Source organism: Euleptes europaea, chromosome 5, assembly GCF_029931775.1.
Source record: "Euleptes europaea isolate rEulEur1 chromosome 5, rEulEur1.hap1, whole genome shotgun sequence".
In the NCBI taxonomy this organism is placed as follows: Eukaryota; Metazoa; Chordata; class Lepidosauria; order Squamata; family Sphaerodactylidae; genus Euleptes; species Euleptes europaea.
The window spans coordinates 36,844,729-36,870,571 of record NC_079316.1 but is presented as its reverse complement, the minus strand read 5'-3'; the positions used below and the strand labels follow the sequence as shown (position 1 = coordinate 36,870,571).

Here is a 25,843-nt window from a genome sequence, read left to right as displayed (position 1 = left end):
GTGCAACCCTATGAAGGGTTGTTATCATGAAGGGTTGCATGGATTTTTAACGCCGCGAGGAGGTTTCGGTGGGGCCAAAACCTCCTTTGGAGGCAGCACAGTTGCGCTGCCTCCTATCACCGGCACAGGCATTCCTCTCAGGAATACACTGTTAGAACATTACCTACTCTACATCAATAACCCATACTGATGTTACAGAACAGAGCATTCCATTTCCACAAGTCAACTTGGGACAGCCTAAAAGAAAACTCATTAAATGAGTGTGAAAGTTAAAATTCTTTTTAAACATGATAGTTCCATCCCCTTTGAACTTGTCACATCTTACAGGAGGAACTAATTCCTGACAGTGACAACAAGGCCCTGTTCTGAGAGCTACAGAGTTTAGGTTTCTTAGGTTGCTATCCTAAGAAGACATCCAAGAGTAGAATCCATTCAATGAAATGAGACTTACTTCTAAGTAGATCTGCTTAGGATTTCTCCATTACAGTGTTATCCTAAGCTGAGTCACAAACTTCTAAGTACATTAAAGTCAATGGACTTAAAGGGGTGTGACCCTTAGGAGAAATGTTACTGTGAACTGAGAAATAAGTGGAAACAGTCCATGTTATTCCCGTGATTTTGACATCTGGAAAAAGCACAACTTTGATCACAGAGATTGTTGTTGGAAACCTCAGTGCATAGTTCATGCTAGAATGAATCCATGAAGCTAAATACCCACAAACAGGATAACATGGAGGAAATAAGACTGCTTCTTAGCTAGCTTGGTGTGGTAGGTAGAGTGACAGATGTCAACAGGAAACGCTCACTCAGCCAGAAAGATCACTGGGTGAGCTAGAGTCAATAATGGATACAGAAAAAGGTAGGATGTATGCTGCTCTGAGTTCCTTAGAAAAAGAACAGGGTCAAATATAAGAAATAATAAACTTGTAATCTGGGTCTTACCATGGCTAAAGCCCTGTTCAGACAATGAATAAATGGAGGGGAAATGGATTGCAGGATCAGGTCCTGGGCTCAACCTTTGCATTCAGGGAAAGGCCCTATCAGACCAGTAATGTGCATAAGTTGTTCTGTGTTTGAGAAACTTGCAAAAGGCAGATAACATGTTTGTGCGCAGGTAATCTGTGCATGTATATGCTCTGTTCAGACTTGCTGTTGAATTCATACAGGTGGGCAGGGTGCGCTGCTCAAAGCCGCTTGTCTTTCCAGGCACTTGGTGTAGGCATGTATGGATGTGTATTTGTTTAGTGCGTGGTCAGGAAGACAACATTAATCTCACCTATTTTTCCTGTTACCATGTATTTTTACAGCAATTTTTACCCCATTTTATGCTATTTTAGTATTGTGTGCCATTTGCATGTTATATGTCATATTTTCATGGAAATATATCTGTTGAATTTCATTCATATGGCCAGGGAAACAGATGATCACAGAATCCATAAAAGAAATGTGAACTTTCAAATTGAATGAATTGTCATGAAATTTGGTAACATCCTTAATTCAGGATAAGCTGGTGGTTGTAAGAAAAGGTTTAGCTTTTGCAGTCATATATTACAAGTGGGGGACCCACAAGGACTAGTGGGAAGTCATTTCCCCTGATCCCCTTCACCATTATTTCTTCTTTCGCTCCTCCTGGCAGCCCCTACATCTTCTTTCCTGTCTCTGTTTCCTTCTCTCGTTCCCACCCTGCCAGCAAACCTACCTTTTATCCACCCCATGTTTTCAATTATATCTATTATTTACTTCATTGGGGACCCGAAGAAGCTGACACTGTTTTCCTTTCCTCCATTTAGGCTCACAATGACCCTGTGAGGGAGGTTAGGCTGAGAGTGTGTGACTGGCCCAAGGACATCCAGTGAGCTTCCACGACATAGTGGGGATTCAAACCTGGGTCTCTTAGATCCTAATCTGAAATTCTAACCACTATGCCACACTGTCTTTCATGTGGTGGCTCCTATTGAATAATGTTGAGCAGCTGGGCCTGCTAGTGGTTGCTGCCAGGCCGGGCCCCAGTTAGTCCTCTCTCAAAGGCTAAAACAGCTCTGGCAAGTGCCCTGCCCCCCTCCCTGTGACTTTTATTGACAGAAATCAAGGCTTCATCTGGCAATATTGTTGTAGTTGCCTAGCAATGGCCATTGGCCTCAGAGGTAGGGTTGCCAACTGCCAGGTAGTAGCAGGAGATCTCCTGCTAATTCAACTGATCTCCAGCCGATAATGATCAGATCACCTGGAGAAAAATGGCCGCTTTGGCAATTGAAGTCCCTCCCCTCCCCAAACCCCGTCCTCCTCAGGCTCTGCCCTCAAAATCTCCCGCCGGTTGCGAAGCAGGACCTGGCAACCCTACTCAGAAGGTATTTGTTTGTTAAATCTACAGGTGCTGATTCTGTTATTTGGGTTTTTTTAAAATCTCCCATGTACTTTTTCATATTTTTTTTAGATTTCAGTTTTTTCTGCAAGCTTGGACTTTTCTCAGGTTTGTGGAAAGATCTGTCTTGTCTATTCATGGCTCCAATCTCTAGATTTAAGTATCCACATATTTGGCCACATTGAGAATTAGATATATTGATAGAGGGGTCAAGGGACATTCAAATGACACACACACACTGGTACAGTCTCCAAGAATGGTTGCATTGTTGGGAGCACCCTTAATGAAAGAATTGAAGGCAGAGCTTTTATAGGCCAGCAAATGTTCAAGGTTTTCTGAGCCCTGTTACACATGAGAATGAGAACAGCAGATTTGTTCCAAAGAAAGAGAAAAGCAAACTAGGTGAGGAAAAATAGCCAGTGTTGAACCAACTTCTTTTGTTTGTTATATAGTGCTACTCCTGTGCTGGTCCCAGAACACCAGAGACAAAATAGGTAAGGCGATGCATCTTGTTAAATTGATTTCTACCAAAATTAGAAGACTGTGAAAGCTTACACACACTCTCCAATGGAAACTGATCTAGTAACAGGTAAGTGACATTCTTACGTTGTGTGTCAGTTCTGTTGCTGAGTGTGTATAAGCTTCCCCCCCCCCCTTAGTAGTCCCGTTTTGCACAAGGCATTTGCAAGAAGGCAATACAACGTATTTTCATCATTTTCATTACATCACAGGAAAGGGCTGACTATTTGACGCAGGCTAAAGAATGTTAAGTGCATTGATTTTAATGGGTTTGAGTGCCCCTAATTCTGTGCTGGAATGTGCTATGGTATAAAATCTAGAGATTCAAATTACTACAGCCATGAACAAGTCTTTTGTGTTTCCGGTAGAGAATTGGTGAGGATGCTATTATCCAGCTAAAGGATGACAGGTTGAATGCATTTTGCAATAGATCACTCTTAGCTAGGCAGAAGAGATCAAGTGAAAAGTAGCATGAACTCCAATTATCAAGAATGTATGGAATTCAGAAGCCTGTATAAGCAAACAGTAGCCTGTGAATGATCTGAGATAGTGAACAAAACAGTGATGACCAGGACAAAACTAAACAAGATAGTGGGAACTCTGTCATGGGAATTCCTACTTTAAAAAAAAATGACACATGCCCATTGTTGAGGACCAGTTTAACTCTTTTCCCTTCACAGTTTTCCTGTTTTAAGCCCTCCTGAACTCCAGTCCAGATGACATTAACCCTGCATGGAAGATCTAGATAGTCCATGTATGTTGTGTGTGTGTGTGAAGTGACATCAAGTCACTGCCAATTTCTGGTGACCCCAGCAAGGGGTTTTCAAGGCAAGTGAGAAGCAGAGGTGGTTTGCCAGTACCTTGCCGGTCCATGGCTAACTTTAGAGGGAGGCTCACATCTGAACTTCAAATAACACACCACTCAAACTTTAGAAGAAATAGTTATGGAGGTAAATGGCCACAACTTGTTTCTTAACTATTTTAACAGCTATAAAACATTGGTGCCGCATATGGGCTGGATTTTTAAACATCAGCTGACGCCCAGTGGTCCTGCTAAGAGTAGCTAGGGATGGCAATATCGGGAAACACCTGGACATGAGCCACTTGGTGATTCCCTTGCCACCTGGGAAGAGGCCACTCCGACTGCCCTCCAAACTGGGCTTGTCTTACCCCGTGCCTCTCCCCAAAATCCCTCATTGGGATCCCCCAAGGCAGAGGAAAGGGGCTCACAGACTACTCTCCTCCCAAAGTGAATCCAGCCCAATGCACACCCCGCCTGTGTTGTGACAATACCTAAACTTTTTAAAAAGAATATAACATGGGGAAGGGAGGGCAGGGACGAGAGCCAGCGGCGAACTGAGCCTCTGGCAGCCATGGCGCTTCTTTTATGCTGGGAGAACGGACCTGAGTGAAAACTGCCTCCGGTCCTCTCCCAGCCCTACCTGAAGCTCTCATAGGCCCTTTTTAAACTCTAAGGGTGAGAGCTGATTGGCCAGCCATTTTCTGCCTGCCGAGGCAGCCAGCTGAGAGTTGGGATGGCTACAGTGACTCGGCTGCATGCACGCCGCCTGACTCTATTACTGTCTTTTTTCCTGCTGTGCCTCCCTCCCGCCTACCCCAGAAACCCAGGCTCCAGGTAAGGCCTGAAACCTTTTCCTTCCTCTGCGGAGTCTTCCTTGGAGGTCTCCCTTCCAATTACTGACCTTGCTTAGCTTCCCAGATCTGACAAGATTGGGCTGTACCATGCCGCCTTTCCTCCCCCATGTATGTTACATGGGGAAAATAGCAGGGTCAGTGATGATTTAAATCAGAAAAAAATGGCAAGAAGAGAAAGAATGGAGAGAACAATCCTCAAGGGGGGGGGAATGACCTTTGGAGCCGGCATGATCCTGCGCCCACATTAGTGCCACGTCCACTGGCTAAGTGGATACTAATGCCAGTGCAGGGTAACTTACACCGGCTCCAGGGAGCAGCATGGCAGTGTAAGGCCCAGGCGCCGGCGCAGCCTCACCAGCAGCATTTCCATGGTGTAAGGGCTCGCAGCAGCTCCAAAAGCGCCAAAACCCTTTTGCCCCAGGAATGCTACCTTTTTGCAGGCGCAAGCTTGCGCCTGCAAAACTCATGGCGTAGCCCCATGAAACCCAATGGAGGAATTTCACAGAGCTTGAGGGGAGGAGGTAAATTTCTCTCTGTGCTGCTGCAAACCTCTCAGGAGGAGGTGCAGCTACGCCATCCCTGGGCACTCCTGAATTACCCCCCTTCAGGATTGCTTTGTAAGCCTCCTCTTCCAGTGCCATGGTCCAAATCCAGTTTGTTATTACCGTTTCAAAAATCTCAGGAGATCCACTTATGGATCTCATTATCTTGTCTAGCTCTAAAATATTGTGGGATTCTTGAACTATATAGATGGGTGGGTTGTTTTGTCATGATTTTTTCTGAATTAACAGTATCTCTGAAACATGCAATTTTGGACATTTATTTAAATTTTTAGTTTCCCTATCACAAGGATTCAATGTGGATGGCAACATTAAAATCAAAATTCTGTAAACATTTGTGATGGACAGGAGGCTGTCCTGCTTCTGAAGGGAGAAACAGCTGCTCAGGAGGGAGATGGAAGGTTGGAGGGACGCACAGGAGGAGGAGCTGGTTCAGATCTGCCTCAGGTAGAGAGCAGTGACAACTCAGGTCTGGCCCAGGAAAAAGAGCAGACTTGTGATAGGTAGCTCAGCCTGGTAGTGTGGCAGAGTGGTTGGACTCTAGATCTGGGATGGAATAGAGTACCCCATTTATTAGGCCTGTCTCTGGTGATGAGCAGACCTTGTACCGTTTAGTCTGACTCTTGGGAAAGGGCAGACTGGTGTGGGTGGAACCTTGAGTGTGTATGAGAGGATCCAATCTAGTGTTTAATCATTAATAGCCTGTCTGTGTCTGAAAGCATTAATGAAAATCCAAACTACTCTATGATCTGATTTTATGCACCTCAGCCAGGTTTTCCTTTGTCAGCCTGGAGGCCTGTGCTGCTGTTCTGTTCCTTGAAACTATCTTGTAAATAAATCAATCTTTGTTGTTTCTGTTCAAATCCTGCCTCAGTGCTCTCCTTAACCTACTCGTACACTACAATAGTTACCTCACAGCAGCAAACCTAAAGCCTATACACATGCTACCATTAGAACACCTGGTAACTGGAGGGAAGGTTTATAGCTTAAGACAAGCCTAGATCCCATACACCTCTCTCTCTCTCTCTCACCGAAAGTGATTAAGTGTTAAGTGGGCTTTGTGTTTGGTTACATCTATAATGTATTCATATGCATTTTTGACATTAAAATGCAATGGAAAATGTTTCTTGGATCTTGAAGGGCTAATCCTTCTTTTCTCAGAAGGAGATGCTGACCAAACTGTTGTGGCTGTCCTCATGTAAATAAAAGACTAAGATCCTACAAAGTGTGGCATCCATGTAATAGAGGCAAACTAAAAGAACGGCAGATGGGAGAGGTAAATAACCCGCCCCCCTCAACAAAATGAAAGCACAGTTGTGGACTGAATTTGGTATGCCATCACTACCACTTGTAGTCAGTTCCACTTGCCTACAGTGGATGAGGATCCTGTGGAGCAGGACCATGGCAACCAATCAGCCTAACAGCTTGGCTTTGCACAGCTGGTTCTAGTGTTCCACGGTGGGACATAGAGTCTTCATATTGGCCCTTTTGTTATCTCTAGCATGAGAAAAGAAGGTGGATAGCTATGCTCCCTTCCAAGTTTTCCATGCTGAGGCACAGCTATGCATTTTTGTAGCCCTGGAGCTGATCTCCCTGTTGTTGATTCCATTTTTGATACCGTGCAATACTGTTGAATTGAGTTCAATTATTCCCAGTGTACGTCATTAGACCCTACTCATCAGGATACTGTGCTTTTGAAAGTAGGTTATACCTCCTCTGAGACTGTAAATATTAAGGTCACCTTGGATGTTGCGTTCATCATTGTATTTCATAGCTCTGTGGCATTCCCCTCATCTTTTGGATAATTTCTCAAAGATGTTTCTTCCCCGGTGGTTTCAGACATCTTCCATCAGAGGGCCTTTTAGAGGAATAGCTGTCAGTGGCTCTAACATGCAGCAGCCCTGAAAACATGCCAGTGCTGCTTCAGTGAAGAACCACAGGAGGTGTGTGCAGAATGGGAGGCTTCAACCAACTTAACTCTCGCTGCTTCAAAGAGCATTTTCTGGAGGGTTGCTGTCTACTGGCATAAAGCACTTTTGCCACCTTCTGCTAGAAAGAGGCACTGCACTCCATTGTGAGATGTGTTCGAGATCGTTTGGTGTCTTCTGTGATTTTATTTCTATTTCCTTTAAACACTAAATTTGACACTTCGTCAACACCTTTAGCAGTCAGGCAGAAAACGTTGCAAATAAAATATGTGGCGTACTTAGTAAAGGTACTTAGGATTACTGAGGAATGATGCTTGTGCATTATTAATTTTTGGTGTTCTGGTACAAATATTGACAAGAAAAGGACGCAAGAGATGTTTTGTGTTCATCACTTCTGCAGACCAAACACAAGGAGAATAGCAAACAGGGTCTCTGCTTTCAAGCACTACAAAATCTTTCACATTCATTGGCAATTGGATTAGCCTGTGCCTTTTATCCTGTTAAAGGTAAAGGTACTCCCCTCTGCAAGCACATTACTGACCCATGGGGTGATGTCACATCCCAACATTTACTAGACAGACTTTGTTTATGGGGTGGTTTGCCATTGCCTTCCCCAGTCATCTACAAACATAAAATGTGCATACAAGTCTCATATTTGGGATTGTTAACAAATGTTACGTTGCAGTAAATTCACCAACGAGTGTCCCTGACTTCTTCCTGTATAGCCATTTGAGTGGATAGTTACATGATCAAAAAAGTAATATCTATCAAGCTGTAGTCTCACAAAATATAGTATGTATTTCTCCTTCCCTCCCTCCAAGGAGCCCTATGGCGCAGAGTGGTAAGCTGCACTACTGCAATCCAAGCTCTGCTCACCACCTGAGTTCGATCCCAATGGAAGTTGGTTTCAGGTAGCCGGCTCAAGGTCGACTCAGCCTTCCATCCTTCTGAGGTGGGTAAAATGAGTACCCAGCTTGCTGGGGGTAAAGGGAAGATGACTGGGGAAGGCACTGGCAAACCACCCCGTAAACAAAGTCTGCCTAGGAAACGTCGGGATGTGAAGTCACCCCATGGGTCAGGAATGGCCCGGTGCTTGCACAGGGGACTACCTTTACCTTTTACCCTCCAAGGAGCTCAGGACTGTGTACGTGATTATTGCTTCCCTATTTTATCCTCACAATAGTCTTGTGAGATAGGTTAGTCTAAGGAAGTATGACTGAACCAAGGTCATGAGCACTTTCACACATGCTGAATAATGCACTTTCAAACCACTTTCAATGCACTTTAATTATCGTTTTTAAGTGGATTTTGCCATTTCACATAGTAAAATCCAGCTTCAAAGTGCATTTAAAGTGGATTGAAATTGCATTATTTGGCATGTGTGAAAGTACCCTTATGTGTTCCATGGCAGCATGGGGATTTGAACCAAGGTCTCCCTGATCCTAGTCGGGCATGCTAACCACTGAATCAAATTGGGTCTCGACAAGAAAAATGTTGGTGCAGCAACACTGAATGTGCTCCCCCACAGCCACTTGTTGGAGTTTCTGTGGGTTTTCGGCACTCTCTGTCAGTCCTGCATATTCCTTCTTTTACTTGCAGCCCTGCACCCCAAGTAGGGTTACCAACTGCCAGGTAGTAGCAGGGGATCTCCTGCTAATTTAACTGATCTCCAGCCGATAGAGATCAGATCACCTGGAGAAAAATGGCCGCTTTGGCAATTGAACTCTACGGCATTGAAGTCCCTCCCCTCCCCAAACCCCGCCTTCCTCAGGCTCCGCCCCAAAAATCTCCCGCCGGTGGCAAAGAGGGACCTGGAAACCCTAATCCCAAGTCCTTGACCCTTTGAAGTACATGTCACGGACTGTTTACATCACTTAACAAGGCAAGGAAACAATAGGTGTGAAGGATTTGTTTCTAAGCAAATGGATATGCTGTGATTTATCCTTAGACTACTGCACTTGCTTTATTGTTGTTGCTGCAAAAACTATGGGTTTTTTTAATGTAGAAGACAGCATGGATAGACTTCCGTAATAGATAATACAAAATAACTAGTTTTTTTCCCCTTCTGGTTCCTGTGCAGAGGGGAAGACAGTACAGGTGAAGGTCTGCTTTTTGTAGCCCATGAAAAGTAATGGTGGGATCCCATATTCGGGATCTGTGTACAGCCCTTAGTGTGTGTGTGTGTGTGAACCTGCCTCATACTGAGAGGTATCATTGGTTCATATGGATCAGAAGTGTTTACTCTGACAGGCAATAGTCCCAGGAGAGAAAGGTCTTTCATACCACCTGTAATCCTTTAAAGGAAATGCTAGGGATTAAACCTGAGATTTTCTGCATGCAAAGCAGGGGCATTCATATGCATTTGTGCTCACATTATCAGGCTGTGCCACACAGCCTCAGAAGGTTTTCTGGTACTCTGCTTCTTACTGGAACTGAGTGGTCGTGCACAGTCAGTCTACTGTGCATCCTCTCTGCTAAGGGCTTTGCCCCCTCCTCTCACCATCCATATACCTGGATCAATTGTTGCATAAAGTGGGAAGAATTCATCTCACAGTTTTTGGATTGTGGGTGGAAAATGAGTGTTTCTCACAAGAGAAAGAAATACCCCCAATGCCCTATAAATAAAGCTCACAGTTATTTTTTTTAAAAAAAATTATTCATAATTCTGGAGGGAACAGAAATGGCTAGATGCTAGAGCATTCAGAGGAAATTTCTACAATTAGAGTTTTCTTTTGAAAGTTTCAGTAGGCATATCATACTGGGGGGAAATAGACAGCAGGTGAGATAAAGAGGAATAAACACCACACCTGAGTATGACGGATTCTCTCTCTTTGATGCCAGATAAAAGAGGTTTCATTGGTAAAGAGATGTGATAATCTTTCATCATGGTGTGTACACCCAATTGAAAATGCTGACATTTTCCCCTTTTCTTAAAACAAAGAAAAACAACTCTGAAGATATGGTAGACAGTGCCTTGTAGTTTTTCACATCAGTGTCAGTGAAAGAAGAGCTATTTGTGCAGCTGTATATTATAACAAGAAGCCCTAACTCCCCAAATGCACATGCATGTGGATGAAGTAGCCATCAGGAGGAAAGATGTGTCAATTAAGACTAGCATTTACAAAACACAGTAGAACAAAAGAAAAAAGCTTTAAATCTATCACTGAGGTTGAAAGGGTTGCAAGAATTTATTCTCCAGGGTTTTGCTTCTAATGTGATCTGAGTGCGGTCATGTTAAAATACCTAGCCTTGTCTGACTGGATTTATTTTAGCATATTTTAAGAGAGCATAGACTGCTTGATTCAGGATGAATGGAGAATCTATGTGTGGGGGATGTATCAAAGTGGTGGATATCCTTCAAGGTTAACTCCACCTACACAGCTAACCCAATTTTTTTAAAGTCTTGCAACCAAACGAACATAGTTCAAGTCCTCATCCTTTCCAAACGAACATAGTTAAAGTCCTCATCCTTTCCATCACTCTTATACACAGACAGGCATCTCTCCCAATTTTGGATCCCTATTGTTTCAATCCAAATATGCCCATTTTAATTTCACTTTGCTCTTGTGTGACTTGAACCTGTGACTACTGTTGCACGATTTTCTGTTTCCCTCTCTCCAGCATTTTTTCACAGAGGGTATGCATTTTTCAAAGTCATTTAAGTTTCAATAAATTTGCATTTCAGGCAACCCTATCTGCTTTTAACTATACAAACTATACTTCAACTATACAAACTATGCTTACAAATGAGTTTCCAAAACCCACAGTGAACAGCAGGAAACCAAAACTGTTGAAAAATATATAAATATTTAAAAAGAACTGAAGTAAGGAACTTTCACTCATTCCTAACGGAGAATCAAGGGGTTTGTGGTGAGATGTTGAAAATAAGAAGTTGAGAACACCTGGACAGTGTCTAGTCAGGGCCATCAGAGAACTGACAGGATAAATTAGGAGTTAACATTACACATTTTTTCTGACGCTATGATTCTACGACTGTCCAAGTTTAGGTTTATTAGGCAGAGAAGGAACTCCCAGACCCTGCATGTTGATTCCACTCCATTTCTTTTCCTCTCCTTTCCAGAACCGAAAGCAAGTTGCCGATTGGGACGATCAGCATCCACATCAGGTGTGCCTCCTCCCTCTGTTACTCCTCTCAGGCAAGCCAGCGATCTGCAACCGAGCCAGGTACCATCGTTAGCCAATCGTGAATGACTTCCTGTGATGCAACATGCCAAATTTCCTCACCTCTCTGTGTCTCTATCCTCTGCTACTCTAAATGGTTATTCTATGTTTTGTTATGATTTCTGTTTGGTTGCCTGTATGTGCGTGTGTCTCTCCCTCTCTCTTTCCATCAGCAAAGAAATTCTACCCTCCAGCACTATGGCAGGATTTTCTTTGCTATCAGTTCTTAAATCCCTGTTTGTCTCTTCTTCATTTTGTAAGATAAATGTGTTGACCTCGTAATCTTTGTACTAGCTGAATGTGTTATGTGTGTATGTTTTTTTTAATTTGATCCTGTTCAGTGTATTTTTCTACCAACTTTTAAAAATTTATCAGCGTTTGATAAATTTAATCTATGTTGTTTATAATGTAGATTTCTTTAAAGCATCTTGACTAAAACATTTTCAATTATATTTCTCAATGACTTGTATATACCATTTGAAATTTGTCCCATTGTAATGTAATATATGTGCCAGTTTTGCATTTACTTTTGAGCTTGATGCATGAATGTATTATACATGAATTACATTTTAGTGATACACCAAAATATTCTGTTTCCAGAGGGCAGCTCAATTTTCTTCATTCCGCACTTACATGTAAAAGTAATGGATTTATTAACTATTCGTCTACAAGTATGTTTATTATGAACGAGCAAAATAATTATGATGAGCAGGGTATATCTGAAGGAGAGGCCCATATGCTGTGGAATTCAGCAGTGCAGTGTGTTGTTGTAAGAGAATCACTGCACTTGATTCATGTAGTTCATAGTGGTGAAGGCTGGGCCACCCAGCGACTGGGTGGGGCAGCTGTGACTTCTCCCTATATTCTCCAAGTCACAAAATAGCCATAGACTCTCACACTGGGTTCCTTCTGGTCTCACCTGCCATAGAATGAGAGGATGGAATTCTGAGGTGGTAGAATGGACTGTAACACTTCAGCTGAGGAATCATATGTTGGAACGTTCCCTTACTCTGTGTAGTAGAAAACAAGAACTGGCAAAAGGCAGGTGTAGAACCTGCTGTGCTATTTTTCTATATCCCAGGGAGGTGTTTTTCTTTTGTTTTTAATGTGGAAGAGCATTCTGATGTGATATCCCCCACCCATATACCACCTGATCTACACGTAAAACAGAATGGAGTGACAGACTCCAGACATTAATGGCATTAATTCAGGTTGCAGGTCGGGGAAGGCACTTTTGAATGCTCTGCAATGTAAGAACTTCTTGCAAGTAAAAACAAACATTTTCGACTTGCAATGTAATTATATAATAGAACATTCAAAATTGTGACCCCCATCCACATTATGTGGTCCCTACCCACATTCTGTTCTCTCTACCACCTCAGCCTCAGTCTCCACATTTCCAGCTCCTTCTGCTGTCCATGTGGAACGGCTCCTTTAGTCCATTCTCCCACCTCAGCATTTGTCTACCTCAGTCATGTAGGTGTAGACCCAGCCTTAGGAGTGTGACAGAACATTGGGAGAGTGGGGGGCAGTGTTTGGATATAGGATAGATAGGTAGATAAGCAAATAGCAAGCAAGCTAAGTAGTTAAGTAGATAGAACCTTTTAGAAATTACCCAGAATAAATATTGTTACTTATTATTATTTAATTGTTAAAAATTACATATGAATCTCCTTAGACAGTGGATGAAAAGTCAGCTGAACAATTCATCTATGTATATGTATATATCTTGAAGAAAGTGGGGAAGTAATATTTAGCTTTCTTAGGTAAATGTTGAAATTATATCCAGGAATATTTTACACAAGTGCAAGAATGAAAAAATAAAATTACCTACACAGTGCTCCAAAACATATAATATGTTTAAGATAGAAGAAATGGTGTAACAGGGACTTCACTTAAGTGTTATTAATGTCCTTTCTTGTATCAAAAGATGTAAAGGCAATATCTGATTGTCACACACCCCTTTTGTTATACAATTATTAATGTGTATTTGCAAAGTCTAGGAGCTACTAGAAACCAAACACTCTGACTGAATTCATGATAGTAAAAACAGCTAAGAAGAGTTGTCTAGAAGTTAGGTCAACTCAAAACTATAGTAATTTGATGATAAATTGATGTCTTTTTTTGAGTCTCTGAATATTCCACGTCACTTGGAAGACTAGAACACAGTGCCAGCCAATCCTTGGGCCCTAATGTTTTGCTGTCTGTACAGCAAAACAGTGTTTCGCATGCCTATCACATATCATGTACTGACTAAATAGTACTGTGAGATGGGCCATCATGAACTTGGACTTAAGCTCTAAGGGTTGGTTCATACATGCATGCTGACTGTAGTTTAATGATGCCATACGAAAAAGGGTCTAAGTCAATTGAAGTAAATTAACTTAGAAGGGTATCATTTTGCTTAGGGTGGCACTTTAAGTAGTATGTGGACAAGTCATCACAGATGATTTGCCACAGGCAGAAATTCCAGCTCGCTCAATGCCAATTCAAACACTCTACTTTCAAATGGAGAGAGTTCGCCCTTTTGGCGGGACATCATTAAATGCTGAGTCATCAAACGAATAGAGGTCAAGCGATGCACGTGTATGTGTGAACCCTGGCAGCCTACTTGTAGACTGAGCTTTATTTAATGAAGGTGTGCCAGTGGGCTCCAAAGATGAGATGCCTGAAGAATTACCACCATATGAATATCCTATCATAATTTATAGAACAGTTAGTGAATGCTTGGTAGATTACACATCCTCCTATTTATTAATGTTGATGACAAAATTGGGAAATGAGCTCAGAATACAGATTTGTACAGTCTGGCCCCTGAGCCCATTCCAAACTGAGCCTGGCCCTGTCCTCCCGAACGGTCGGCCATTTTGCCGTGAACTCCCCCTGTGCAGTCCTTCCCATCCTGCCACTGCAGTTTCCCCCTTCCCTTTCCCATCCATGATAAGGGACTTTATCATGCATTTTAATAGCATGTAGAATGAATGATCTAGAAGTTATATTCAAGATGCATAAAGACTGTAGAGGCAAATTAAGTCCACATCCAAGGACAATAACAATGGCGTTGATTTGAGAAACCAAAATCTGTGATTTGTCTGATGGGTGCAAAACTCAGAAGAGGCATAAACACTGGGGCAATTTCTTACCTTGTGAAAGAAAATAATACTCATAAGCGCCCTGTGTCCCATCCTCCACTCTGTAACCTCTCCTTGATGCTCCATTTAGTATTTTCTGCTGAGGATTCAAGGTACTTAAAGCTCTTGGAGTATATGCTGGTTTTATTATCTAGGGGAGAAAACCCTTAAATAATTCCTGAAAGGAAAACACATACTTTGATGGAAAATTCCCTTGGTATCAATGAGAATGCAATTCCTTTTATTAGAACCAGCCAAAACAACATAAAATAATGTGCAAGCTTTCAGGTTCTCTAGAACTCTTTGTCAGAGTGGGTATTGGAGAGGGAAGGGCGTCTCAGGCCCTGATCTTAAGGCCACATGTTTGCATCTTGTGTAGAATGTGATGCAGCCTTGAATAGACAGGGCAGAGCAGGTATCTGATTGCACCATCAGCCACCATGAATATATACATATTTCAAATGTACTAGAGACCTGCCATTCAGACACTTACCTCCTTTTCAGCTTCACTGCTGCGTTGTGGCCCTGGCAAACTTTCCCTGTGCCTTACCACCTGTCTGAGAGCCAGCATGGTGTAGGGGTTAAGAGCAGTGGACTCTAATCTGGAGAACCGGCTTTGATTCCCCACTGCTCCACATGAACAGCAGACTCTAATCTGGTGAACCGGGTTGGTTTCCCCACTCCTACACATGCAGTCTGCTGGGTAGGCTTGCCAACCTCCAGGTACTAGCTGGAGATCTCCTGCTATTACAACTGATCTCCAGCCGATAGAGATCAGTTCACCTAGAGAAAATGGCCACTTTGGCAATTGGACTCTATGTCATTGAAGTCCCTCCCCTCTCCAAACCCTACTATCCTCAGGCTACGCCCCAAAAATCTCCAGGTATTTCCCAACCCAGAGCTGGCAACCCTACTGCTGGGTGACCTTGGGCTCGTCACAGTTCTCTCTGACCTCTCTCAGCCCCACCTACTTCACAAAGTGTCTGTTGTGGGGAGAGAAAGGGAAGGAGATTATAAACCGGTTTGATTCTCTTTAAAAGGTAGAGAAAATCGGCATATAAAAAACCAACTCTTCTTCTTCTTCTGTCCCCGTCCCTCCTGCTCCCAGCCACAGCTGACAGCCCCTTCTGTATAGCCTGATCTGCTCAGCATCTATTTCCTCTCTTCCCGTCACCACCAGCACAGGCCCTTCCTTTCCCAGGGCCTGGCCCACTATTCTTATTGGTTCTTACTGTGTAAATGTCGACTGTCATGAACTTTATCTGTAAAGATGCACAGAAAGAGGAGCGCTGAAGATCCCCAAAACTGACACCTTGTTTTAAAATGTGCCAGACACATAGTAGACAAGAAATTATTTATAACATAAATAGTAGTAGACAAGGAATTATCTATAAGCTTTATATCTAACTTGTGCAGCTCTTTGAAATGATGTTTAAATGAAGGGTTAACCTTGCAAGGGTGAAAAAGGCTACAGCTTCCAACAGTCTGGGGAATCACTGCCATCCACTAACTGTGGAAGGTTTGAAACAGGGACCGATGCCTCCATCTTTTGGCAAGGATAGAAAATGCAGGGTCAGATGAGTCTGGTTTCTGTGAATTAGCTGCAATTCAATTTTGTTTGCTGAATGAAAAGATACACGAAACCCTCTTGGAAAGTACAAGTTTACAGTCTTTTCTAAATTCTTTTAAAGCTTTGGAATTCTCTACATTTCTTTCCTCTAGTGATGTAGAAAGTCCCTAGCAGGATGTTTCTTATTGCCTTCAAACACCTGCCTTTAACATTTGGACATTCTTCCAGAGCAGGAATTGTTTTAGGAGTGAATGTATAACAGCTGAGAGCATGTAAAACATTGCTGATTTTGCTGGAATTCTGGTATATTCCTTTAGAACTTGTGCAGAAATTTTACAAGAGCAGACCTTTATGTTAATGTTGGTAGCAAACTGATGTGAGTAATCAAGATTAATATAATCAAACTTGTAATATATCTGAGAGATCCAAATATACTTTGTTCTGTTGGGTCTGTTCCATAATTTTCTTTTGAAATATTCCATACATTATCTGCCTCAGGCAGGGTAAGGAACATTTTAACCATAATGGACGTGGTTCCACACCAACCACTTGTGGTACAGTGGCCAGATAATTTCAGTAACAATCTGCAGGATCCCCCCCCCTTAAACTCCCAGTGTTTAGGAGTTGGTTTATTGTGACTTTTTGAGGGGGGCAAGATAGAAGCATAATGTCTGTGGTGCAAATAGAATTTTTGTTGCTATTCTGGTTGTCCATTGCAACTTCCTGGCCTGTCATCTAGTCCCTCTATTCGGAGCTGCTCACACTATAACACCACTAGGAATTAGCACTGCTATGCAGTGTGTGAGCAGCCTGAACAGCCTTGACTAGCCCAGTGTTGCCAGAGCTTGGAAGCTAAGTAGGGCCAGCCACGGTTAGTACTTGCAGTGGGAAACAACCAAGGAAGACTGGGTTTGTCACACAGAGGGAAAAATGGCACACTGTCTCTCCTCCTAGAATCATAGATTCATAGAACCATAGAGCTGGAAGGGACCACCGGGGTCATCTAGTCCAACCCCCTGCACAATGCAGGAAATTCCAAACTACCTCCTCTCCATACCCCCAGTGACCCCTCCTCCATGCCCAGAAGATGGCCAAGATGCCCTCCTTCTCTTCATCTGCCTAAGATCACAGAATCAGCATTGCTGACAGATGGCCATCTTTGCCTCTGCTTAACAGCCTCCAGGGAAGGAGAGCTTATCACCTCCCGAGGAAGCCTGTTCCACTGAGGAACTGCTCTGTTAGAAAATTCTTCCTAATGTCTAGAGGGAAACTCTATGATTCTCCATGGCAACTGGTTGGCTACTGTGTAAAATAAGAAATGGATAACTGGTTTGATTGAGCAGGGCTCTTCTTATATTCTCATCTATATAGTCCCATTTGTAACTCTGAACTTTCAAGGGATCCTTATAGGTTTAATCCAAAACACTGCCCTTCAAGGACTAGAACTGATTAGTTAGCTTGTAAAGTGTTTTCCTTTAGCTCTTTCTCCACACTGTCCATACCTTGGACTCTTTCTATGCCATCTGGACAATCAGGCAGACATGCAGAGGTGGAGACAGCTGATGTGATCTAAATTCCACCCCACCCCCACTCCCCTGCATTCACTGGGATGTCTAAAGGCGAGTAAGGCATGTTAGCAGGGAGTAATAGCAATCCTATGCAGACTGAGGAATTTGATGTCTAAATCTGAGTATGTTGGCGGAAAATAGTGCAGCTAAGAATGTTTATCCATTGATTCACAACTGCTGAATTCACAGTAGTCAGCACTGCAAGCCATATACAGGAATTTTCACCATGGCAATGCCACATGCCAAGTTATGCAATGAATGTGACATTTGACTCGTGGAAAGTTTTTTGAGAAGCGGATTTGAACTTTAGTGTTTTATTTTTCAGTTGCACCATACAATCCGCCACCAGGTGGAGCTGAAAGACATCTTTAGACGTATATTTTGCTTCAATTTGTACAGAGAAGAGGAGAGAGAGAGAGAAAGGGGGGAGGAGAGAGAAAGAGAGAGAGAGAGAGAGATCCCACTTCCCGCTTTAAAAAAACACACAAAAAAACCTGTCATTGATATATGTGTAAATAGTGCAGAACTGCCAAGGAAGCCTGCCAGGTGCTTCACTGAGTGGTAAATTAGAGCAAATCAAAGGAATGCTAGCAGAGGAAATATTACAAGAATCTCCCTCTGGCAGGAGAGGAAGTGGAGAAGACCCTGATAGCTAACAGTGGCTGAGTAACATCTGGCTGAATTTGTCTGTCTCTACTCACGGGTTCTTAAGGCCTGGGTGTGCCCAGAGGTGTCAGCCAAAGGGCAAGAGCTAAAGGGCTCTTGTCCTTCAGCTTTTAGCCTAAGGGTTGTAGCTTAGAACTGGAAGGGAAATCTTTTGACAGACAGAGAGAAAGCTCTGCTCTGTATTGAGAAGCCTTCCCCTTTCCCTTCTCCTGTTTGTTGGCTCTAGTATTTTTTTTTCTATTGGAAGCGGCTTTGGGTCCCCACTGTGGAGAAAAGTGGGGCAGAAATAAATAATGTATTATAAAATATTTCAGCTGTACCACGAGGAAGGGAGAAAGATAAATTCAATCAAAGGTACAAGAAAGATGCCGGCTAGATAGATGATCCAGCAATGCTGTGAGATCAAAGCTAAGAGGCAAAAATGATATAGATGCTGTACTGATAACCATTTTCAGATACTTAAAGTGTGTGACTTTGTGAATCGAAAACTGTCTGACCCTCAAACTCTTTTAAGATCTGGAGAATTGTGAATCAATCAAAGGTACTGATATGCAAGACTTACCAAGTGAATCGTGCCTCTGCATGTTTCCCAAGGGTCTGCAGTTTGTAAACGTACTGTGCAATCCTATGCAGTTACTCCAGTCTAAAACCATTGAAATGAATGGGTTTAGACTGGAGTAACTCTCTTTCAGATTGCACAGATACTATAGTCCATTTCCCCCCAATGATTCATTCTTCCCCCTAACCCATGAATTGTCCCCATTATGAAAGCTGTTCAGCCTCCACTTGCTACTGCAATCAAGTGTGAAGCTTCTCTGCTTATTTCCAACTTCAGAAAGATAAATGACAGTAGGGGTGTCAGGGGACTTATTCTAGTAGAAACTGCAGTTGCCTCAAGGAAGAAGTAGGCAGTCGTAGCTGGGATGGCCATTATAATAGCTAGGTGTTGCTGGGATGTTCTGTAGGGATCAAGCAGGGGTGGTGGGTCTCTGGAAGGGAAAGGTAGTAGTGGATGGCAACAAGGGAAAGGGACAGAAATGGATGTCTCAGCGCTGGCGCTACAAGAAAGATGCAGGCTAGATAGGTGATCCAGCAATGCTGTGATATCAAAGCTAAGAGGCGAAGATTATATAGATGCTGTACTGATAACCATTTTCAGATACTTAAAGTGTGTAACTTTGTGAATCGAAAACTGTCTGACCCTCAAACTCTTTTAAGACCTGGAGAATTGTGAACCCAAGGACCATAACAATATCTACATCAATTTTTCAGTTGGCCCCATGTCCTTGAAAGCATTACAGATCTTTTTATTAAGCCCCATAACAGATTGTAACCATTTATCTCCCATGTGGATTGGGAACTATGCTACGATCCCTCCCTCAGCCCCAATTCCTGTATGTGATGATTGTAGATGAACTTGCCATTTTTAATGTGCCCATGAGAGGGCAATATTGATCTACTTTATAGTATTTTAGTTTTTGTCAAGGACAAATGTTTTGCCTAGTTTAGCTGAAGAACAATCCTATTGTCAGATAGCGTAATGTTTGTAAATTGCCATCAACAGTCTGGAGGACTATAGTGGCAAGCATTTGACTGCCATATGTTAGGCACCACATTCAATTTTGAAATCTGGGTTTATTCAAACATGCAGCTGGATTCAAAATTAAACAGGTTGTTTGAAAGGGCCAAATAATGTCAACAGAGTCCACCTGTCTTCCTTTTTCCTTCTCCTTCCTCCCCTATTAACGTAACATCATAGTCAGGACTTGCCTGATAGTTATTGGCACAGGGAGCTACGTTGTATTGCATGCTGCTGTTACAGTATTTACCCTCATGGTGCAGCTAGTCTCATAATGTAGCAGAAACAAGTTTATGTGTTACACACAAGTTTAATTTGGCATGGATATGTCGAAACAGCTCCTTACCTTTGATTGTGCTACCATGAGAACTACTTAAACATGATCCTGGGATCAAAAAAATATATATTTTAACTGATCTATGACTCTGCCCTGCAGAAATTTGATCTCAGGTGTCTGTGCATACCATGTTAACATACCATTGTTGGGTATTCTCAGGCCATAGACCTCCTGGCCTCCTAATATTGCACCAGCAGGGGCCAGAGACCCAGTTTATATATGACAGAGGGCTTGAGATGTCGGAGGGTTTTACGTGCTTGGTGCCATGTCTCCACCAAACCTAAATGCAAATTGTGGTCCTAGGGCTGCCAGGTGAATTGTCATAGTCCTGAATGAAAGGTCCTGCTGCCTCATGGATGCAAGATATTGGAGTGTTCTGTGTTCCGTGTTCTGTGACACCGGCAGGAACCCCTGGGCACCTGGACTAACTGTGAATGCAAGCACCCTATCAAAAGCCCAGGCATAGCACTGCATGGAGGGGGGGATGGAACTGAATACTCCCTGCAAGATCATTTGTTGCCAAGGTTCCATAGGTCATCCAGGAACAGATCTAGGTGGCGGTTCACCCCAGGTGCCAACATCCTGAACCTCATGTCCTGAAATCGAGATAATGCATCCGCAATTTTGTTGTCTACACCTGAAATATGCTTTGCAGAAAACAAGATGTTACTTGTCAGGCAAGTCAAGACAAACCTGCGCATGAGGCACATGACCCACTCAGAGCATGAGGACTGATGGTTGATAACCCGAACCACAACCTGGTTGTCACACCAAAATAGGACTTTTGAGTTAGCCAGGTAATTCCCCCATATGACCACCGTGACCAAAATTGGAAACAGCTCAAGAAAGGTGAGATCTTTCGGTATCCCTGACTGGGCCCATGATTCAGGCCACCGTTGGGAGCACCAGTGCCCTGAGAAAAATACCCCCAAACTTATACTCCTGGCTGCATTAGTGTACCTGCAAGGTGAAACCCATGGAGCTTGCCACAGCAAAATACCATTATAAGTATCCAAGAAGGTCTGCCAGACCTGCAAATCCGCTTTTATACCTTTGGTAATCCTGATTCATTGGTGAGGTACCTTGGCCCCGGCCATTGATCTGGCCAACCGTGCACAGAAAGCCCACCCTGGCCTAACTACCCAAAAGCAAAGTTAAGGTGGCCCAGAAGAACATGTATCTCCTTCAGAGTGCATTTTTTCCGGGCTATCACCAGGGAGATCAAAGCTCTCAGAGCTGCTACCTTATCATCAGGCAAACTAGAGGTCCCTGACCTGGAATCTAACAAAATACCCAGGTAAACTAATTGAGTGGTGCGACCCTCCGTTTTCTCAGGAGCTAGAGACACCCCCAGTTCATCCGCCAAACCTGAAATGAGGCCTATATTCCCTTGGGATCTTTTTAGGGACCACACCAATAGATGACACCTTGAGGTTAGGTAGAGGGGGAACATCAAAGGAATTGGCTACCCTACCTGCCATGCATTCCTTGGCCACCTTAGCTGCTACCACATTAGACAGGGTACTCATTTTACCGACCTCGGAAGGATGGAAGGCTGAGTCAACCTTGAGCCGGCTACCTGAAACCAAGCCATGCTGAAATCTTAGTCTTCTGGGAGGTGTTATATTTGAGTTTAGGCTAGGTATGTGGTTAGGAATGAAGAACAAAGGCAAGAGACACTAAATAGTGCATTCCTAAGCAGAGTTACACCCTTCTAAACGCACTGACTTCAATGGACTTAGAATTCTGCTTAGGGTTGCACTGCAAGAAACCAGAGCCAAGTCAAAGATGAGTAATCGGAAGCCAGGGACAAGCTCAGAAATTAAATTTTAAAACCTGACTTAGTTAACAGTATGATCCTATGTAGAAAAGAGCAAGAGTCCAGTAGCACCTTAAAGACTAACAAAAATATTTTCTGGCAGGGTATGAGCTTTTGTGAGCCACAGCTCACTTCTTCAGATACCTATGTGGAATTGATCCTATGTGGAATTGTTGTAGTCAAACCCCATTAAAATCTATGGGTTTGGAGAATGGAGATTGCATGGGATTTTCCTGCAAAAAAAGACTGAGGCTCGGCCACTGCAAGGCAAAGCTGGAGACTGTGCCAGAGCAATGATGAGACACAGAGGACAGACATGCACAGGAGAGGTCTGGAACCAGTGGGTCGAGCAAGTCATGCATTTTGGCAGCATCCAGTGATTCCTTGATGATTGGTGTTGCTGTACCAATGTTTTATTCAACAATAGTTTGCTTCAATATTAGGGTTGCCAATCTCCGGGGTGATGGTGGAGATCTCCCACTATTACAACTGCTCTCCAGGCAACAGAGATCAGTTCACCTGGAGAAAACGGCTGCTTTGGAAGGTGGACTCTATGGCATTATACCCCATTAAAATCCCTTCCCTCCCCAAACCTTGCCGTCCTCAGGCTCCACCCCCAAATCTCCAGGTATTTCCCAATCCAGAGCCGGCAATTCTATTCAACATAGTAACTGTTTTCTGTTGAGAACATGTGCATTGCCATGTTGGTTCAAAGTTACCTTGGCTCCTGTATTGGCCCTTGTCAGATGCCTTCAGAGGAAATGTATAGAGTCCCAAGGAGTTCAAGTGACCAATTCATTGCCAGTTCAGTCTCTAGCAGCAAGTTGTATCCCTTAATTATCTTGATTAATAGCTAATGACACATTTAGTATTCACATTTTTGTCTCCTTTTCCTTTAGTTTTTATTTTTGGTCTCTAAAATCCAGTAGCCATGACTCTTGGAAGCTTGGGAGGAAATTCTGTAGATAGTTTAGTGTGTTGGATAAGGGGCACAGGTTCTACATTATCCTGTCTTGGGGGGGAAATCCTATGATTTATTTTGTGCCCCATATTTCTACTCTTCCATGGTGATTTAGGCTGTTATTGAGCATGCTTGGCGGGCTGCAGTCTAAATTTTAGTCTTAAGCTCATACATACGGAAGTACCTTCCATTAATATGAGATGCTTCTAAATAGTTGTGTTTAGGATCAGGGTGTTCGCTTTCCGGTGAGTATACTCTAATTTATGCAGTCAAAAAGATGTGCAATAAAAGACCTTGAATATTTCTGCTCCCTCCAAATAATAATAATACTCCTGAGTCAGTGTTCAGATGCTAAGAGAAATACGGTTGTTGGTAAGGAGCAGTCTTACTGTTTCACTGGTCCAATGCAGTTAGATCAGACCTCTTGGAACTTGTCAAACCTGCACTTATAGAACCTCTTTTTCTTGACTACTTAAAGAATCAAAATATTATCTGGAAGTGGTTCATCCACTTTTAAACTGTTCTTGAAAAATATTTAATACTAAGACCTCCATGTCAGCTTACAGGGACTACCTTAACAGTGTAATGAAACAAACCTTGGAATTGTCATGCTAATAACAGATATTAAAGAGACATGATAACTTTATGCATATTCATAGGTTGGCTATAATTTTATTCTATCAACACTGCTCTGTCAGGGAATGTTGGTTTAAGTCCTTTTTATAATTTATATAACTCACTTTTTAAAAAAGACAAGAAAAGGAAGGAAATTGGCTATTCCAAGAAGTAGAGTGCAAACAGTAGTTTTAATCGGGTGAGGAGAATATATAAGTGATCCACACATAATTGCTTTCCTGTGTCTGTTCTGTGCCGACTTCGTGCCTTTGTTGAAAGGGAAAAACAACTGAATCACTTTCTTTTCTCCTTTGATGTACCTTTATGTTTGACTCAGGGCAACACTTTTGTAAAATATTGTTCATAAACGATAAATGATAATGATGAAAAGTGGCAGGAAGGAAAATTTCATGAAAGCATGGGATTGTGTATAATTAGGCATCCCCCTCCATTAAAGAAAATAAAGAGCCTATTTATAATACCCTATAAATAGAATATTACTTGTTTCATCTCATGCATTTCTACTTTCTCCATAAACTCAGCTTTTTTTGCCTGTTTTGATATGTCGACTGAGTGGATATTAATGTGTTTTCTGTTCAAACTGTGTGCGTGAGTGTGGGAGACCCCACACAGAAAGCTCTGTTTTTTTACCCCCATCCCTTTTGTTACATCACAGACTGCTCTAGCCTTGTTGCCTCGGTGACCATAATTTCATCCAATCCCCTCAAATGTTTGTATAGCCTTTTTACAGTATATTGCACTTACTGCACCTGTATAGTATCTTGTCTGTATACTGTATGCCCATAAGTATGTATATTTATTCACTCATGTATGTATGTATGTATAGTTTGTTTATTTATCTGTATATGTATGTGTGTCTCTTCATAGTCTTTCACAGAAATGTTTGACTTCCTCATATACATTATATGTATGCAAGTTACAACAACGTATGGATGCCAGCACTCACTTTTTTTGATAACTTATAGCCTTCTCTTTGTCTTGTTAAACAATGAAAATAAAAACATCATGTATTTTAAATGAGAATTTTAAAACAGTGGTTACTTTTCTATTCCTTTACACCAGGGACAGCCAATGTCTTAAGCCTGGTAGGGTTGTTGGCTTTAGCACCCAAATGTTCAGAGGCTGGTGGTCCCTTTTCACATTCTGTCAGAAAGGGAGGGCAATTCTCATTTCTTCTGAAAAGCAAAAGTATGAGAGAATAGACATAAACCACCTAGATTCAGGGAAGCGGCTTCTGCTTGGGAGATGTCAATGAAGAGAACCACCCAGAGAAACCCAAAAATGAAGAAAGGAAAGACTGGAGAACACAAGTAATGGTGAGACATTAGACTGAGGTAGATACTGCAGAATTGCATGAGCTGTCTTTTTCCCTTGCAGAACTCATGGTGGCTTCCAATATAGGGTTGGATCCTGTGACTCCCTTCCACTAAATTGGATCCTATGAGTCCCACCAAGTCTAACTCCAACAGAGAAAAACTTCCTTTGCCAAAAAGAAGGAGACTTTTCAGAGGAAACCTTTCACCATTAGAGAAGGTCTTTCTCTGTTGGAAGACTTAGCAGAAGGGAGTCATAGGATCCAACCCTAGGAGTTCATGGCCTCCCCTATAAGACCTTCCCCTTGGCCTGAGATACCAAAGAGGGAAACCCTGGAGTCCACACCTCAGCGTGATTGCTTAAGTGACAATAGAGAGCACTCCAAATACTGTCCCAACATGTTTTAAATACCGTTCCAGCACCACAGTTATTAGACTCATGAGTATTTGCTGCCACTGGTTAATAACAGGCATTGAGGAATGTTTCAGATTCCTAGAAGCATAGTCAGTAAACTATATACACACTACCAGTAGCCAATAAGAAATTTGAGTAAGATCTAAATATTTTATAAAAAATTGGGAAATGCCAAATTATCCTACATTAACCGCCTATATAAAATGAATGCAAAGTGAGGATCTCCTCTGCATCTACACTATATGTGTCTGATGAAGTGAGCACTGAGTCACAAAAGTTTAAGGGAGAATAAATGTTACTATTTGAGGTGCTTCTGGGCTTTTGTTTTCAAAGCATTTGAAGAAATGGGCCGTAGTCCATGAACTCTTATGCTGGATTTTGTTGTTGTTTAGTCTTTAAGGTATTATAAAACTCCTTATTTTTGCACCTACAGACAAACCCAGCTACTTGTGAATTATTCCCAAATTATAGTGAATCCTAAACTGGTTTCTCTTTTGTCTGCTTGTTGTGGATAACTGTAGTTTAACACAAAAGTCACTGATGTGGCTGTAGTTAGCAGGCTTGCCTTTGATCTCCTCAGCTGCATTAGCTTTTACATTTGGTTGAATGTCGAGACTGCAGAATGTGAAGCCATGTAAGAT

The 25,843-nt window shown here is 42.5% G+C and overlaps 1 protein-coding gene across 3 annotated transcripts in view; it reads left to right on the top strand.

Annotated features, from left to right (window-relative positions):
- Nucleotides 1-25,843, top strand: part of NYAP2 (neuronal tyrosine-phosphorylated phosphoinositide-3-kinase adaptor 2) — a 197,485-nt gene that overhangs the window by 149,052 nt on the left and 22,590 nt on the right. For 2 of the 3 annotated variants that reach the window (XM_056850017.1, XM_056850016.1), the window contains exons 6-7: nucleotides 2,815-2,856; nucleotides 11,107-11,210. In XM_056850017.1, the coding sequence (XP_056705995.1) occupies nucleotides 2,815-2,856; nucleotides 11,107-11,210 (146 nt within the window). The remainder of the gene's footprint in view (nucleotides 1-2,814; nucleotides 2,857-11,106; nucleotides 11,211-25,843) is intronic. The other variant, XM_056850018.1, reaches the window with a different exon arrangement.